The sequence below is a fragment of the Scylla paramamosain genome, chromosome 7 (assembly GCF_035594125.1).
Source record: "Scylla paramamosain isolate STU-SP2022 chromosome 7, ASM3559412v1, whole genome shotgun sequence".
In the NCBI taxonomy this organism is placed as follows: domain Eukaryota; kingdom Metazoa; phylum Arthropoda; class Malacostraca; order Decapoda; family Portunidae; genus Scylla; species Scylla paramamosain.
This window is the reverse complement of record NC_087157.1, coordinates 27,008,116-27,020,615: the sequence shown is the minus strand read 5'-3', so window position 1 is coordinate 27,020,615 and position 12,500 is coordinate 27,008,116. Positions and strand designations below refer to the sequence as shown.

Sequence of the window (12,500 nt, the reverse complement as noted above, 5' to 3'; positions counted from 1 at the left end):
AGAGGAGGAATGCGAATAACAATGCTAATAATAATGATAAAATAATAATAATAATAACAATAATAATAATAATAATAATAATAATAATAATAATAATAACAACAACAACAACAACAACAACAACAACAACAGCACCACCACCCAACAAATTCCTAACTCACGCCTGTACATATTTACTGAGTTACCTTCACAACAGCACACACACTGGCCGCCACTGCCCTTGCCTGTCCTGGAGTGGGGATCCCTAGGGTAGTGTTCCATCGCCCACTCTCTTTGTATTGCCATTAGTGAAGAATGAATAGAATGGCTGGTTAAGTGAGATGGATAGTGTTTGGGAGATGAAGTAGATGTTGGTACTGTGTGAAGAAGTAAATGAAGTACTGTTCCAACTTTATTTTTGTACTGCGTCTAATGTAACCAAATTGTATCGTGTCTTGTCTCTTTTTACATAGTCATGACACATCTGGAACAAGATTAATATATTTTTTTTTAGGTTCTTTTCCTGATTTTCTGGGAGCGGCTTTTTTTTCTATTTTTTTTTCTATTTTTTTTTATGCTTTTGATTAGTCTTCTTGACATGAAAATGAATGAAACAACTTTTTTATTCCAGCTCTCTCTTCTGCAGTACAATCTCTAACTTCATCAACGTGTATCTCGTTTCATCTCTTTCAGTACAATCACATTACGCACCGTCTCGTCTCTCTCTCTCTCTCTCTCTCTCTCTCTCTCTCTCTCTCTCTCTCTCTCTCTCTCTCTCTCCACACCCCCCCTTTTTTTTTTCATACGATCTCTATTTTTTACGATATTCTAACTAGTCCCGTCTCTTTTCTCCGTACTGTCTCTAAACATAATAAAATTCCATCTCGTTTCGTCTCTCTTCCCATATTGGTAATGTTAACATTCAAAGAGATACGAAACTATTTCTCAAACAGTGACAGATGAACTGAACAGACTCAGTAAGCAGGTTGTTAGTGCTGAGTCATCAGGGAGCTTTAAAAGAAGATTAGTCATATTTTTCGTTGGGAACAAAGGGCAGAAATAGGTTGCTTTGTTTTATGCAAGTACTGCCACGTGTAAGCCTGATGGCTACTTGCAGCTTCCCTTATTTTTTATGTCCTTATTGCAAAATTTACGCCTTCAGTGTCATTGCAAAATTTTGATCTTTACATTAATGTCACCGAGGATTATATTTAAAGTTTAGGATATTTTACCTATTGATGGGTTTAAAAATCATCTCTAGACACTTACTGAATGCAATACCATATTTATTTACTCTGACTAACAACTGGAGGGTATGAAGTTTGAAAGCTCTCAGGAGTTGTGATTGGATTGATATAAGCAATTCCCTTTTTGTTTCACTCTCTCACCCAGTACAATTATATCTCTATTTACTCTAACAACTGGTGACTGCTTGAAGTTCTAAAAGGTTGATATATTATGTATTATCATACTTTCTATCTTACTCATTCATTCAGTACAATCATGTCTTTATTTACCGTAACAACTAGTGACTGTGAAGTTTGGAAACCCTCAGCGGTAGTGAATGAGTTGACATATGCAATTTTCCTTCTATCTTATTGACTCTAATTTACCTCTCCCAGCTGTCCCGTCTGTGTTGTGATGCGATGCGTGACACAATCCAATCCCGCACTAACGACGCCACCCTACATTCCATCCACTAAGGTATCTGACACACGGCATTGTCCTCGCAAAGTATTACCAAATTTCCACAGATTGGCCACACAATTCCTGACTGTTCATTCTTCAGGTAATTCAATGGAGGGAGGGAAAAAAAAAGTGAAGTAATCGTTTGGTTCTTCATATCAAAATTTAAATCTCGATAACTTGATACCAAAGACAACCTTTAAAAGTTATATAATGATTTCACAGACACACACACACGCACACACACATACACACACGATTTCTTCAAAGGTCGTTCGTGTTCTCTCTCTCTCTCTCTCTCTCTCTCTCTCTCTCTCTCTCTCTCTCTCTCTCTCTCTCTCTCTCTCTCTCTCTGCATTCTAAAACATCCTCGCATACATTAACAGCATTTTTTCAAGGTTATTATTAGTTCTCTCTCATTAAGCTTCACGCAACTCTAAATCTGTTATTGTTCTTGTTTTCATGACTATTTTTGTCCACCTTTATACGTAATGCAAGAGTTCATTAATGTTTTCACTCCTCCACTCTCCTTTGTGGCATTTACAACCATGGACTGCCTGCCCTGCTCTTTCACGCTCCTTGGGTCAATATTCATCAGTTAATCAGCACACTCGGTCAGTCAATCAGTCAAACGCCCTTGTAATAGGAGGTTGGGAATATCCTAATTAGAGAAGGAGGAGGAGGAGGAGGAGGAGGAGGAGGAGGAGGAGGAGGAGAAGGAGGAGGAGAAGATTATTATCATCATCATTAAAGACAACAATTCTGCACTGCCAAACACAAAAAAATATAAATAAATTATACACACACACACACACACACACACACACACACACACACACACACACACACACACACACACACACACATACACACACACACAGGGAAAAAGAAAGAAAAACTATATAAACAAAAAATAGCTAACTAAACATCACATCTTGAAGAGCATCCCACTACCGCCTCCCCCTCCACACACACACACACACACACACACACACACACACACACACACGCAAAGGTCTTACAGAGTACACCAAAATGTTAACTCACTTAGATTGACAAAAAAAAAAAAAAAAAAAAAAACACTCAGGATATACTGTCTTTTCTCCAAGATTTGTGCTCAAATTGTGTGTGTGTGTGTGTGTGTGTGTGTGTGTGTGTGTGTGTGTGTGTGTGTGTGTGTGTGTGTGTGTGTGTGTGTGTGTGTGTGTGTGTGTGTTACATTGTTGTTCTCCTTTTTGTTCTTATCCTTGTTGAGTTTCACCATCATGTGAGTCATCTCTCTCTCTCTCTCTCTCTCTCTCTCTCTCTCTCTCTCTCTCTCTCTCTCTCTCTCTCTCTCTCCCCTATAAAAGATATACGGACAGACAGATAGACAAGTAAAGACAGACAGACAGACAGACAGACAGCCAGACAGACAGACAGACAGACAGACAGACAGACGGATGGATGGATACAAAGGTAGATAGGCACACAGATGATATGACATACAAATAACATCAAAAGAGACAGAAAGACGGAGAGACACGACAGCTAAACAGAAACACAGACTTCATTCAACATAAACGCAAGGAAATAACATATTGATTAATAGAAAGGTAAACAGAGAAACAGAGATAAAAACTTGAACATAAACAGCAAGAGTTATAAAGAAAGACAGACAGACAAAGAAAGAGAGAGACAGGCAGACAGAAAGACAGACAGACATCTATTTATCTCCTGGGGCTGGACGGAAGGGAGTCAACACTGTCGGTCAGCGATTCAAGATGCCTTCCACTGTTAATTGTTCTCTCTCTCTCTCTCTCTCTCTCTCTCTCTCTCTCTCTCTCTCTCTCTCTCTCTCTCTCTCTCTCTCTCTCTCTCTCTCTCACAGATCACCTCCAGCTTCTTTCACCACCACCACCACCAACCACCACCACCACCACCACCACCACAAATTTGCATAACAGTATTCAACAATTTGAAAGCGATACAATAACATTACGGCGCCGTTTTAAAAAAGTTACACACAAACTTTTTAAAAACTTTGGGGTTTTTGAAGCGGCTTAAAATTCCACCCTTTTTCTTACCTATTTTCTCTTTTCTTCTTCTCTCCTCTTTTACTTCATCCTCCTCCTCCTCCTCCTCTCTCGCCTCGTATGATGATTAATTAAAGAGATACATATTTAAAAGATACGTGAAAGATTAATGATAAGATAAATAGGTGATAAAGTAAAAGATGAACGAAAGATCCGAAATGAAACGTAAAGAGAGAGAGAAAAAAAAGTTGTCGACTGATGAAGTTGATGAGAAAATAAGATAAGCATGACTAAAATAAAATACTAAAGAAAGGGAAGGGAATAATGAAACTGAAGAAAAGTCAAGAGAAGAAGAAAAAAAAAAGAAAAAAGAAATGACAAAAAAAAAAAAAAACTGGGAAGATTGGGATGAAACAATCAAGTACAGCAAAGATTGAGAGAATGATGGTGATGAAAAAAAAAAAAAAAAAAAAGAAATGGTGATGATGATCTGATGATGATGGTTATCGGGAATTGACGGTAGTGGTGGTGGAAGTGGCAAAGATAATGATGACGATGATGATGATGATGATGATGATAGTGCAATATAAGTCAATGAAAGTGCCAAAATAGTGACACACATACGTAAACACACACAAAGAACAACAGTGCAAAAACAGGTGCAACAAGTAGTAGTAGTAGTAGTAGTAGTAGTAGTAGTAGTAGTAGCATAGCAATATTAGTAACACAGATTGTAATAGTAGTAGTAGAAATGGAGGAATTATTAATAACAGTAGAAATATTAGTAACATTGTAGTAGTAGAAGCAATGGAAGTAGTAGTAGTAGTAGTAGTAGTAGTAGTAGTAGTAGTAGAGGTGGTGCACAGGTGACAGTGGTGCCAGAAAGCAATGGTGCAGAGCTTAATAGTGCAAGTTTTTTTTTTTTTTTAAGGGGCGGAGGGACAGAGGGACAGGGAGGTGCTAGTGGTGGTGGTGGTGGTGGTGGTGGTGGAGGTGGTGGTGGTGGTAGTGCTACAGGTGATGGTGCAGAAGATTAATGGTGCAGAAGGGTGAAGAGGTGGTGGTGGTGGTGGTGGTGGTGGGAAGGCAAGGGGGTGGAGGAGGATAGAGGTCATCTGGGGAGGGTGAAGGGAGGGGAGGAGGTTAGGGGTGGCAAGCAGAGTTTAAGTTTCGAGGGGTGAAAGCAGGTAAGGGGGAGGGGAGAAGCGAAGAGGAGATAGGATGGAGGGTGATGGCATTGGGGAGGATAAGGGATGCAGATGGGGAGTCCGAGTGAAGTCTGGAGAGTCTGAGGAGGGAAGACAGTGCTAAGGAGGGTGAGAGTGGGTAAGGGAGATGATGGAGAGAGTAAGTGGTGACGAAGGGACGGAAATGAGGAACGAATGCATGGAGAGGAATGCACGTGGGAAGGAGGGACACTGATAGGGGTGAAAGAGAGTGGGAAAGGAAGGAAGGAAGGAAGGAAGGAAGGAAGGAAGGAAGGAAGGAAGGGGCCGCTGAAGTAAGGAATTAAGGGTGAAAAAAGAATGAAGGAGGGAAGAAAAGAAGGAATAAGGTACTGAAGAAAGGGAAGGTAAGAGTAAAAATGAATGAAGGAAGGAAGGAAGAAAAGAAGGGATACGGTACTGAAGAAAGGAAGGACAGGTTAAAAAAAAAAAAAAGAGAAACAAACAGGAAAGAAAGGGAAACTAGAAAAAAAGAAAGGTGGGGGTGTAAAAGAATGAGGAAGAGAAATAACTGCTAAACAAAGAGAAATTGGGCTAAAAAAAAAATGGAAGGGAGAAAGGAAGAATAAAGCAGAAAAAGAATGGGGGGAGAGTAAAGACTGCTAAAAGAAAAAAAAAAAATAGGGTGAGTTAAAAAAAGAAAGTGAAAGAGTTAGGAACACCAAATAAACGAAGAATAGGATGAAAAGAACAAGGAAAGGTTAAAAACTCCTACAGAAAAGAAGGACAGGGTGTGCAGGCTGACAGATTTGGGTGCTGAGAAGGTAAGGGGTGCTGGTGAAGTGGTGAAGGGGTGCTCGGGTGGGTGCTGACAGGGTTGGAGGTGCAGGTGGGGTGCAGGTGGGGTGCTGACAGGGTGGGGGGCAGCTACCTCTGTTGGAGTGGGGCGAAGGTGCACGTTCCGCTCCTCCTGAAATAAGTGAAACTCTCTTAAAATTACCTACAGTATTGGGCAAGAGGAGGAGGAGGAGGAGGAGGAGGAGGAGGAGGAGGAGGAGGAGGAGGAGGAGGAGGAGGAGGAGGAGGAGGAGGAGGAGGAGGAAGCAGAGGATAAAAAGGGGAAGAAATGAAAGTGAATGTGACATGTACAAGAACAGGAGGAAGAGGAGGAGGAGGAGGAGGAAGAGGGAGAGGGAAAAAAAAAAAAACATAATAAAAGGGAAGATAAGAAGAGACAGGGCAATGAATGAAGAAGACATGTACAAATGGAGGAGGAGGAGGAGGAGGAGGAGGAGGAGGAGGAGGAGGAGGAGGAGGAGGAGGAGGAGAAGGAGGAGGCTTTTGCTCAACTTCCTTCCCATCTGCATTGAATCACTGAACCGAGAGAGAGAGAGAGAGAGAGAGAGAGAGAGAGAGAGAGAGAGAGAGAGAGAGAGAGAGAGAGAGAGAGAGAGAGAGAGAGAGAGAGAGAGAGAGAGAGAGAGAGAGAGAGAGAGAGAGAGAGAGAGAGAGAGAGAGAGAGAGAGAGAATTAGAACAAAAGGTAGAACACAACACGATTAATCCCCAACACACACACACACACACACACACACACACACACACACACACACACACACACACAAGGGACCCTCACCTCCTATAATACCTTGAGTCTGGCCCGCCAATACACCTAATTAACAGGTAATTGCCGTGTCACCTGCTCGGGATGCTCTCAGGGCTCTGTGATAATGAGATGAGGTGGTGGTGGTGGTGAGAGTGAGCGAGGATGTATTGTTGATTGTGATGTTGGTTGTTGGTAAGTAGAGATGGTGGTGGTGGTGGTGGTGGTAGTATTAGTAGGAGGAGGAGGAGGAGGAGGAGGAGGAGGAGGAGGAGGAGGAGGAGGAGGAGGAGGAGGAGGAGGAGGAGGAGGAGGAGGAGGAGGAGGAAGAGAAGGAGAAGGAGAAGGAGAAGGAGAAGGAGAAGGAGAAGGAGAAGGAGAAGGAGAAGGAGAAGGAGAAGGAGAAGGAGAAGGAGAATAAGGAGACGGAGAAGAAGGAGAGACTTAAGGAGAAGCAAGAGAACGGATAGGCAACCTACAAATACACACACACTCTCTCTCTCTCTCTCTCTCTCTCTCTCTCTCTCTCTCTCTCTCTCTCTCTCTCTCTCTCTCTCTCTCTCTCTCTCTCTCTCTCTCTCTCTTTCTCTCCGCGGCTTTCTGGTTGTGACAGTTGTAGTATTTCTCTAATTAATTCACTCACTCATACACCTATTCAGTTTCTTGGGAGGAGGAGGAGGAGGAGGAGGAGGAGGAGGAGGAGGAGGACGAGGAGGAGAGAGAGAGAGAGAGAGAGAGAGAGAGAGAGAGAGAGAGAGAGAGAGAGAGAGAGAGAGAGAGAGAGAGAGAGAGAGAGTTATTGCTTACCATGGCATGAAGGAAAGAATTTGTATGTTCATTTTTTTTCTATTTTTAACACGGTAAAAAAAAAAAAATAAAGAAATTAAATATACGAGAAAAAAAATATTACAAGTATTCGAGTAAATGTAACAAAATGAATAAAGTTACACATACAGAGAGAAGAAAATAATTACACAACATTTAGCATCGGCTGATTGTGTAATTGTCTGCATTTTGAATCGAGTTAATTATCTTGTAATGAAACTTATTAAATTTTATGTGGATTTTACTGCCTGCCGTGTTATGCTGAAGATAACAGCGTGATTATTATTATTGTTATTGATATTACTGTTATTTATATTATTATTGTTATTATTATTATTGTTATTATTATTATTATTATTATTATTATTTTATTATTATTGTTATTATCATTATCATTATTATTATTATTATTATTATTATTATTATTATTATTATTATTATTATTATTATTATTATCACTGTTAACATCATTACTTTTTACTGCGATACTAATCAACGGAGCGATAAATGAAAGAACTCTCTCTCTCTCTCTCTCTCTCTCTCTCTCTCTCTCTCTCTCTCTTGCTACTACTACTACTACTACTACTACTACTACTAGCACCATTTTAATTATTATTGTAGTAGTAGTAGTAGCAGTAGTAGTAATTTTAAATAAGTGTTTACCAGAAATAAGCTAATCTGTCTTTTAATGTATGGAGATAAAGAAAAAGAAAAAAAAAAAGGAAGCCCGCTGATAATGTCGCTTCCAAGAAAACCATAGAAAAAATAAATAAAAATAAATAAATAAAAGAAAAGATCCGACAGAGAGAAATCCCAATGAAGTGTATATATATATATATTTTTTTTTTCACTTTTTTTTCTTCATATTAATTCGTTTTCTTTATATACACGTCCCGTACTGAGGAGAGTCATGGAAAGGGGCAGGTTTTTTTTTTTTTTACGTCTCCCTTGATTTTACGTCCCTAGTCGGTGTGTTTGCTCTTCTGCGTAAAAATAAGAAAAAAAAAAGTGAGAGAATAGGAAGAAAGGAAAAATAAACGAACTGAATGGCCAAAAAAGCTACAAAAAAAAAAAAAAAAAAAGAAAAGCAACGCGAGGTGTGACCAAATATTTTCAGAAGCTAAATAAAGTAAAAGAAGGTAACAGGAAAAAAAGAAAGAAACGAAAGAAATGAAAGAAAAAGGAATTGAGGGGTAAACATTAAAAAAGAACACGAAGATAGAAATGAATAACCAATAAAAAATACATGTATAAAAAAAAAAGAACAAACCGGAAGAAGAACAAACGGAAGGCAAAAAAAAAGAAAAAAAAGACGGTAATAAAAACGAAACGAAAGGACAGAGAGAGAGAGAGAGAGAGAGAGAGAGAGAGAGAGAGAGAGAGAGAGAGAGAGAGAGAGAGAGAGAGAGAGAGAGAGAGAGAGAGAGAGAGAGAAACATCTACCCGCCCTTCAGAAAAGAAAAAAAAATATTAGACAAGAAAGATAAAGAAAAAGAGATGGACAGAATGGTGGAAAAAAGGCAAACAATGGTGAAGGAAGGCAAAGAGAAAACTGAAAAAGGACCTTCATAAAACCGTTTGGCGCAAGCTGACGCGTGTAGGAGGCGCCACGGGGCACACCTGAGAGAGAGAGAGAGAGAGAGAGAGAGAGAGAGAGAGAGAGAGAGAGAGAGAGAGAGAGAGAGAGAGAGAGAGAGAGAGAGAGAGAGAGAGAGAGAATGGTGGAGCAAACAAGACATGAGGTAAAAGAAAGAAAATGGAAGAATGAAAGATGGAAGAGAAAATTAACAGCAGATAGCGAAGATGTAACGTTTAGAGAATAGAAGTAAAGTGATGATGGTGATGATAATGATGGTGATAGCGATAATGAATGCTGCAATTACTACTATCAATTCTCTTTCTATTTCTACCCCACAGTACTACTAGCACTTCTACATCTATATATTACTATTGTCATTATTGTTATCAGTAGTAATACCAGCAGCAGTAGTATTGATAACAAGAATAAAGAGAAAAAAAGAAAAGAAAACGAGATAAATGAAGGGCAAACTGAAACCAACCATTCAATACCTGACTTCACACTTTTGGTAGTGGCAACAAAAGCAGCAGCAGCAGTGATAGTGATGATACCAAGGATTCAAAAAAAAAAAAAAAAAAAAAACGAGATAAATGAGGGGCCAAACTGAAAAAAAGCTATAATAATACTGTCCTTTACTTCACGGATAGTAGTAGTAATAGTAGTAATACCACCGTTAGTAATGATTGCAAGAATTAAGAAAAGAAAAAAAAAGAGACGAAGAAAAAAAATGAGATAAACAAAAGACTAACTCAAACTGAAGCCAAGCTAGCACACCACCATTTTCTATTACACCATAACTTCTTACATCACAATTATTGGCAGTATTAACAAAGCAGCTGCAAATTTAACTATAACAAAACTTAAGAAAAAAGTAAAGAAAATAAAAAAAAGTGATAAATGAAAGACCAACTGAAGCTGAAGCCAAGCATGTAACAATATAATAAGAAAAAAAATAGAAAAAAGGTAAAGGAGAAAAAAATGTGTGATATATGAAAGACGAACTCAAAGTGAGGCCAAACAGAGCCAGCACACCATTATTCTATTACACCACTATCCCTTGCTTCACACTTACTGGTAGTAACAATAACAAAAATTTGGAAATAAAAGCAAAGAAAAAACAGGTGATAAATGAAAGACGAACTCAAAGTGAAGCCAAACGAAGCCAGCACACCATTATTCTATTACACCACTACTTCTTGCTTCACACTTATTGGAAGTAACAGTTACAGAAATTAGGAAGAAAAGCAAAGAAAAAAGGTGATAAATGAAAGACAAACTGCAACTGACGCCAAGCCAAACCAGCAATGCATCCACACAGTCGTGCATCACCGGAAACTTTTCACGACGGGCACCAAAAATATATTATTCAATAAACGAATGAGCACACGAATAAATCCTGAAATAATTGTAAGGTATTAGGGCCGAAAGGGGCTTCCGGCGGCGTGTACCTGTAATTAGCGCCTTGTTAGTGTTGTTAGTACCACACACTACCTTTTTTCTGAGGGGGGGAGGGACAGGCACACCTGGGGCTCACCTGGCTGGCAACTAATGACTGTGTGTTGTTGTTAGTAGTAGTATTGGTGGTGGTGGTGGTAGTGGTAGTAGTAGTAGTAGTAGTAGTAGTTAGTAGTAATGGTGGATTTTATTATTATTATTATTATTATTATTATTAGTGGTAGTAGTTTAATGGTACGGTGTATGGTTGCTCTCAGTTTGCTTTTCGTTTATCTTATTTTTTCTTTGTCTTTTTGCATTAACTCTTGTAACTACTGCTACCACCACCATCGCTGCTTTTTTGTCACTACTAACAGTGTGTGAAGTAAAGAACAGTGTTATGATATTGTATACTGACTTTGGCTTCAGATTATCTTTCACCTATCTCGTATTTCTTTGTCTCTCTTTTCTTCATTCTTGGTATCATTATTATTGTTGATGTTATCGCTACTCCTATGTACCATTGTCTGTGAAGCAAGGAATGGTATTGTGGTATGGTGTATTGTACGGATGGTTTAACATTGTCTTTCATTTGCCTCTTTTTTTTTTCGTTTTCTTTATCCTTATTGTTAATTCTAGTTATTTTCACAACTGTTGCTGCTTCTATTACTGTTATATGTCTCTGGCTGAACCAAAAAGATATCCTATGAAATAATGTGTTGTGTGACTGGTTTCAGTAAGTCTTTCATTTGGGTTTGTCTTTCTTTTTTTCTTTCTTTATTTTCTTTCTTTTCTTTTCTTTTCTTTTTCTTTTCTTTCTTTTTTTTTTTTTTTTTTTGCCACCATTATTACCGCTGCTGCTCATTTGTTATTACTACCAGTGTGTGCGAAGTGAGGAACAGTGTTATGGCATGGTGTACTGTATGCCTGGTTTGAGTTTGCCTTTCATTAATCTCGTTTTTTTTTTTTCCGTCTTTCTTCCCTCTTTCCATCATTATTATCGCTACTGCTATTACTATTACTATTACTATTACATGTGAAGTAAGGCATACAGTAGTGTTTGGAATGTCGTATTGCATGGTCGGTTTGAGTTTGTCTTTCATCAATCACATTCTTTCTTTGCGTTTTTTATGTTTTTTTTTTTCTGAATTTTTGCCATCATTATTACAGCTGGTGGTGCAATTACAACTTGACGGTGTAATTACAACTGTCTGTGAAGCAAGGAGTATTGTTATGGTGTGGTGTACTGCATGGTTGGGTTGAGTTTGCTATTCACCTCTCTCTCTCTCTCTCTCTCTCTCTCTCTCTCTCTCTCTCTCTCTCTCTCTCTCTCTCTCTCTCTCTCTCTCTCTCTCTCTCTCTCTCTCTCTCTCTCTCTGGTTTTTCTTGTCAGTTAGGTCTGAATACCCCCTAAAGAATCAAGGTTAGGACGGCGCCTCTTACTCTCGGACTTCGGTTTTGGCACGTGTGAGTGGATGCCCTTCCTAACCTCGGACAATGGCCAGGACTCAAATCCGTGCGCCTGAGGACCCAGTGGAAAGGCAAAGAGGAAGAAGAAAACAGGAAACCCACACAAAGGGAGGAAACAAGTGAGGGAGTGTCGTTTCAAAGGCTACACTCCAGACCAACTCAACTAAACACCAGTAAACAACGACATATTCTCTCTCTCTCTCTCTCTCTCTCTCTCTCTCTCTCTCTCTCTCTCTCTCTCTCTCTCTCTCTCTCTCTCTCTCTCTGTGTGTGTGTGTGTGTCTGATCTGGCGCTGAAAATCTCTGGAATAAGTGTACATGCCAGAGGAATTTCGCGCCATAGTTACTATCAACAAAGCAACCAGCAACTCAAGTCAACTCTAAACAATGCCAGTAAAATATTCTGCAGCCGAAAGCCTCCTTGAGAATAAACGTGAAAGCTTGACGAATTCCTGGCTATAGTTCAACAAAGCGACCAACAACTCTTGTCAATTCTAAACTATGAGTCCTATATGCTCCCATTATCTGATCTGTAACTGGAAACCTTACTTGAGAATAAACTTGGGAATAAATGTATATGGTAGAGGAATTCTGGGCGACAAACATCTGAAGTCAACTCTAAACCATGACAGTAAAATTCTCTCTCTATTCGATCTGCAGCTGAAAACTTGAGAATAAATATACCTGCTTGGGGAATTCCGGCCTATAGTCCAATGAAGAGAACAGCAACTTACTAAACCATCA

The 12,500-nt window shown here is 39.3% G+C and overlaps 1 protein-coding gene across 1 annotated transcript in view; it reads right to left on the bottom strand.

Moving 5' to 3' along the window:
* Positions 1-12,500, bottom strand: part of LOC135102282 (neurotrimin-like) — a 199,524-nt gene that overhangs the window by 29,348 nt on the left and 157,676 nt on the right. Inside the window, exon 5 of the mRNA XM_064007273.1 lies at positions 5,778-5,816. Within this exon, the coding sequence (XP_063863343.1) occupies positions 5,778-5,816 (39 nt within the window). The remainder of the gene's footprint in view (positions 1-5,777; positions 5,817-12,500) is intronic.